Source organism: Alosa sapidissima, chromosome 11, assembly GCF_018492685.1.
Source record: "Alosa sapidissima isolate fAloSap1 chromosome 11, fAloSap1.pri, whole genome shotgun sequence".
In the NCBI taxonomy this organism is placed as follows: Eukaryota; Metazoa; Chordata; class Actinopteri; order Clupeiformes; family Clupeidae; genus Alosa; species Alosa sapidissima.
Window position 1 is genome coordinate 11,752,844 of NC_055967.1, and position 6,162 is coordinate 11,759,005.

At 40.0% G+C, this 6,162-nt stretch overlaps 1 protein-coding gene across 1 annotated transcript; it reads left to right on the top strand.

The window, feature by feature from the left end:
• Window positions 1-3,589: 3,589 nt before the first annotated feature.
• On the top strand, window positions 3,590-5,761 carry cdkn1cb (cyclin-dependent kinase inhibitor 1Cb). The gene is made up of 3 exons (XM_042109105.1): window positions 3,590-4,316; window positions 4,520-4,634; window positions 5,121-5,761. Exons 1-2 carry the CDS (start codon window positions 3,782-3,784, stop codon window positions 4,630-4,632), a joined length of 648 nt encoding a protein of 215 aa, XP_041965039.1. The 5' UTR covers window positions 3,590-3,781; the 3' UTR covers window positions 4,633-4,634; window positions 5,121-5,761.
• The last annotated feature ends 401 nt before the right edge of the window (window positions 5,762-6,162 follow it).

A 6,162-nucleotide genomic window follows, 5' to 3' on the forward strand; every position in this document is an offset into this window, starting at 1 on the left:
TGGAAAATGCTTCTAAGGTCCCTTTGAGTCTGATCGGCTCCAAAAATAAATGGGGTTTCCTTAGCAGTGAAAAAATGCATGTCAACCAGTCCTACAATCAATCCCCAATGACCCAAAATGTTTCAAGCCAAGCAGCTATCAAGAACCAACACTACTCTACCCACACCTTGTAAAAGTGCATCTTTGGGTCATATTGATAATAACTGCCAAGAGTTAACAACAGCATCTTTTGTAAGATATAAATGTTAGATGGCAGAAGCTGAATAATTAGTTAGAATAGCCTAATCTGTCTTTTTTTCAATAATATTTAATTTGTCTGTCAATAGCATGTTATCATCTACAGTCATCTAAATTCTGATCAATTTTAGAACAGAACATTGACTAAGACAGATATCTGTAAAGCAGTGTTTTTTTTTTCAATTTCAGCAAAATAGTATTTCGCAGGTTGGTTCACATAGTCTGATTTAGTGAATGTGAAAGTTTTTTGACATGGATAAATGTTTGTAAACAAGAAATGCGTACCAATGACAAATGTAGGTAAATTACAATGCAAGCCTAAGGATATGACACACAGACTGGATGGTTTTATGGTGCCATCAGTAATCAACCATTTCCATCTGCTGTTGGGATGATGCCAGATCAAAAGCTTGATTTGTGTTAGGTGATAGCAAAGTCCTTTTAGGCAAGTCCCTCCACTCGGCGGCCATATACCAACGTTTTATGGGCACTCATCGGGCACAGTCTTTGGGTTGAACTGCGCGTGCGCAAGGCTTCACGACACCAATCTTGCTCCAGCGGCGAGATCACAACACATGATTGGCACGATGTCTTCACAACACACCATATGATTGGCTCAATGTATTCACAACACACCATATGATTGGCTCAATGTATTCACATGTCGACGTTTTGCCGAGGAAGGGGTGGGATATGTGTAGACAACGGCCATATTGGCGTGACAAACTAGCCCCATGCATTTCTATGGAGTATTTTTTGAGTGCTGTGTCTCCACATTAGAAAGTCTGGTGATAGCTAAACAAGGCTACGCCCACTGGAGAAAAAGGGCTGAAACTTCTAAATTGAAATGTTTTGGTTCTTGCATGAACGTGCATTGCAACGGTCGATTAGTTGCAAGACTGTTTGAGACTGTCTATCAGTATATAGTGTATTTCTGGGTATGTGTGGAGAGTTCCTTTTCCTCCTTGGTCAAGAGAGAGAAGCCAAGCCTTGCAGTCAGCCCTGAGGCACTCAGTGATGATCAGAGGATGGGTGCAGAGGACAGAAAGAACAAGTGAGTGGTGAGCTCTAAGGGATTACTTGCAGTCATGTGGAGTTGAAGGGGTGTTCAAAGAAAGTAATTTGGAAATGTTGTAATAGATGTCCTAGGGGCATCTCTTTTCTGTCTAAAGTCTAAACTACTAAAGTATGCATGTCTCTCAATCAGCCAATTAGATTACACCCCATCTCTGCATGCTCCCAAAGCAACATGTTGATCAGCTGAATTAAAGTATGGCTCAGGCCATACCACTCCATTCCTTGGCTGTGTGAACACCCAAGGTTTTTGAGCACACACACACACACACACACACACACACACACACACACACACACACACACACACACACACAGAGAGAGAGAGAGAGAGAGAGAGAGAATGGGTCACTGGAAAACTGGGAGGAGCAGTTTGCTGAGTTTGATTTTAAGTGTATTCAGATAAAGGTACCCTTAGGTTAGCACAAACACTACAGTTTAAAGGTTTGGGGTCACTTAGAAATGTCCATTCCACTAAATTATAGACAGAATACCAGCTGAGATCAGTTACATTGTTTTTTTGTTTTACATTATGTGCTTACATAATTACATTTTACATTATTACATTATGCGCTTACATAATTGCAAAAGGGTTATCCAATGTTTTTTTTATTATTATATCAGATTATTAAACAGAATGTGCCTTTGGAACATTGGATGAATGGTTGCTGATAATGGGCATCTGTATACTTATGTAGGTATTGCATTAAAGATCAGCCATTTATTTCCATAACAGTCATTTACAACATCAATGATGAAAACAAAGACATATCTAAGTGACCCCAAACTTTTGAACGATAGTGTACACAAGCAGAATGTGCAGCATTCATCTACCGACACTTCGAATAGGCCTTAAAACACTTTAAAGCTCTCTCGCTCTGTCAATGCAAAATCTGGCCACTAGAGGTCAATATTGTATTAGATTCAATTAAGTCAAGCTCATAATACTAACACAGAGATCTTCAGAAGTTAGGAAAATGATAATAGTCTTGCCCTTATAGTCTTTCTTTATCTTGCTCCACATCTGTTTATATTTTAACATTCGATTGTATTATCATTTGTATTGAATTAGATTAATAAGTTGATATGTTGGATGACCACTGCCACTGGCCTGGGATGGGACCCTGCGTCCTATGTGCAAAATGCTGTAGGCTATAGACTAGGCCTATATTTAAACCTATCACAAGTCATTAGTAGGCAATTGTTAAAATGATTTCTATTTTGATCCAGTACGTTTTCAGATTTCGGGTCAAACACTATTTGCCCGACCTAAACAATTGGGTGCGATTGTGCAACCAGAGCGATTTAAGGCGTGTCCTTTTAAATAGCCTACACTGTTTTCACTTTCCTCGTGGATGTAGCCTACTGTAAACTAAATCAATGAACGCAGGAGCGATATATAAACATTTAAACAGTTAATAACGTCAGCGTTAGGCTAATGGACAAATTTGATAATAAACAATTTGACAATGACAGACATTTCGAGAGAATGCCTACTTAAAAGGTAATATTGGGACGTTGTAGGCCTAATCAAACTCTTAATTATTTCACTGCTTTGATATAATGGCTTGTGTAATTAAGACGTGAAAGTCCACTAGCCCCTACCACCTTACCATGCAATTCACTTAGTTAGTTTGACAACGTTTCGACGTTGCTTTCAACTCCTGACATGCAGCTTTCTTAATCCGACGAATTCGAATAATTCTTAACTCACTGAGTTTCTTGAAATTCATCCGGCACCATAAAGGATCGCCCCCTTTATTGTCTTTCCAAACCATACAAGACTACCCAGCACAATTTGGCAAATTTAGTAAACAGTAGGCTACCTTATGTGGAATGTGCCTATGCTATCTTCCACATTTGTTGCATCTTTGTGTTTTAATATAAATAAAATTTTGACCGATAATAGGCCTATGTGTTGTTTACAATGGTGTTTTAGAATATAGGCTACGCTACATCTTTGGATGTTTTCATGGGACCTTTTTTCACCAGTGTTCTATTGCGGGACGTGGCCAGTCTGGTTGTAAAGAGGGGAGTAAGGCGGGGGATGGGCAGAGAAAAAAACACGTAGTAAGCAAAACGTTCCTTGAGCAGCAACAACAGTTTCTATCGTAGCATTTCAATCACCCCAACCCAACACCCCCATCCACAAATCACGAGTGTGCTTCATACCCAATGTAAATGAAGTGGAGGCGGGATGTTCAAGTAAGGGCGGAACATAAACAGACCAATGAGAGCAGAGGACAAGGTGTCTGTTCAAACCCTGAAAACGTCAAGGACTTTAAATTCGAATCTTGAGCACAACAGCGATACATTTAAACATCATCCAGGCTACTTGCACATTCCGGAAAAAAAAATATATTTAGTAGCCTAGTCCTTTTAAGCAGTAGACTTGGATATCCTTATCCAGGTGTTCTTTGAGAAGAACATCAACCACATATCTATAATTTATCCGTTGGATTTCGACATCATGACTAACGTTCAAATTTCCACCAGCACCTTGGAGCGCTTGTTGGCAAGGAGGACCTTCCCTCTTCACGCTCGCACGGGCGTTTGTCGGAATCTCTTTGGACCGGTGGATCACGACGAGCTAAACCGGGAGATGAAATCCAAACTCCGAGAAATCTCCGAATTGGACCAGCGAAAGTGGAACTTTAATTTCGAGAGAGACGAGCCTTTGCGTGGAGATTACGAGTGGGAGGAAAGCCCGTTAGAAACCTCGCCTGCTTTCTATCATGAATCTGCGCAAATTGGGCGAAGCCGAGTTGTTCTGCCAGTCAACCCATCCGTGGACTCGAGACCACGGGACTGTACTGCTCAGGATGCACCTGTACATTGCGAGGACCGTCTTGCTGGTTCCGAAGTCAGCGCTCCCTGTTCAAGCGAAGTGAACCAGGAGAACTGTGCGGATACGCTCAACTCAGGGAAAAGGTCTCGTAAAGTAAACCCCAACAGCAGGCGAAAAAGATCTACTGCCAGTGATCTCACCACAACACACATCACAGGTATGTTACCTAGTTGTGTGCGTAACCCATTTGTGCGTAAACATTTTAGAAAACGAATGGCTAGCCTTTTGTATAGCTTGGAAACCACGATCTGTCCAAAACAAGATAATTGCTGAAATGTCTTCACCACTGGTGCATGCATTAAGTATCTTAAATGCAATTACTAATTAATTAATTAATTTGGCTTTCTTTCTCCCCTTAAGACTTCTACGTGAAAAGGAGACGAACGATGGGTGCGAAGCCAGGTGAAAATGTTTGCCAGCAGTCTTCGACCCCACTCCCAATCGAGCAAACTCCACGCAAGAGAATTCGCTGAAGGTAAGTTGTTGCTAACTGTCATCATTGGTAATTTTGTTTTTTTGTTTTTAATGTTTATGTATATTGAATGTTACAAATGAGTACTTGGGGTGACTGTCTAGAAGTATGGTGAAATATTAATGGGACTATAAGCAATTGCAGCATATCAGTTAAGCTTAACGATGGTGCGTTTTCGCCCGTCTTGAAGGATAAGAGGGAGGAGGGGGTTTGGAGAGAGGTCTGTGAATAGGTTTAGCGGAGTAATGGGGGATGGGAAATCTGCGTCACACTGGCGGGAAAGGCTGGAGTAAACGGTGACGCTTGCGCTGCACAACTCTTGCTTTCTTCGACCGTGCAGACTGATTCCTTGATTTAAAAAAGACACCAGCCTTTCCTTTACCAGTTACTATTGGGGTTTTATTCTTAAAATATATGTTTATTTTATCAGTAAATTCATGGTTGATTTTGACAGCACATTAATATCCCCTATGTCCCTTCTTTCCCCAGATATTTGCACTGCAATTATTGGACAGTGTCTTCTGCCGTTCGGGTCTGCGAGATGCCAAGACGGAGGCGGACAGTCTGATCATCCGTCGGCCCTGTGCGAGGCGAACAGAGGCGTTTTTGGATCTCAGGACTGCCTGTCGAGCGAGAGATGGAACTCGCTGAAGGACTTACGTTCAGATATATGTAGCATAATGGTTGCTTTGCATACAGCCACTTGACAGTGTTAAATTGTTTAACAACTGTGCAATCCTAAATTACTTTAAAATTGTCTACACTGGCCAAAAGTGTACAGCTTTAAAAGACAATATAAATGTTTTATTTCTGTTAACTATATCTTTTGTATATATATTTTGAAAGACTATTTTTAACTTATAATTTATTTATGTTTCATTTTATTTGCATTATGCCTTGTTCTACCTGAAGGGCGACGTTTTATAGTTTTTTTTTTTTTTCATTATTATTATTATTATTATTATTATTGTTATTATTATTTTTATTGTGTTTTGCAATCAATGTAGCTTTTTCATAGCACACTTGACAGTTAGGGTGCATCATGTTTCTGAGCCGTTCTATTCATCACTGCCCTGAATTTTTGTTCCACAAAAGAAGCAAATAAAACTATTTTCATTTAAAAATCAGAATGCTGCTGTTTGTGACATTTTATTCGATATTTGGTTATTTTTTTACTACAAATTGAGCTGTGTTTGTGTTTATGTGTGTGTGTGCGAGAGAGAGAGAGAGACAGACGCACACACATCTATTGGCTATTGGACAAACGCAAACGACATTTAAACATGTCTTTGATTCTACTTTATGTGAACAGAAGCAAAGTCTAGAAAATCAAAGTGGTTGTATAGCCTAATATGCCTGACCACTGCTTTAGCCTTTATTCTCAAAATATTGTCCTTAAGCACGCTGTGGTGATGTGAATAAAGAAAACGGGACTGGGGTTTAGGAGTTGCTTTAAATATCCACGGAGGTGTATTACTGTCATATTTAAGACAATATGCTACACTATTTGGACGTAAAACGCGTGTATCTT

What these genes read in the sequence shown, in the direction of transcription:
- cdkn1cb (XM_042109105.1), top strand. Translation starts at nt 3,782, where the DNA reads ATGACTAACGTTCAAATTTCCACCAGCACCTTGGAGCGCTTGTTGGCA. An exon ending in CACCACAACACACATCACAG is followed by an intron (nt 4,317 to 4,519) that starts GTATGTTACCTA and finishes TCTCCCCTTAAG; the next exon opens with ACTTCTACGTGAAAAGGAGA.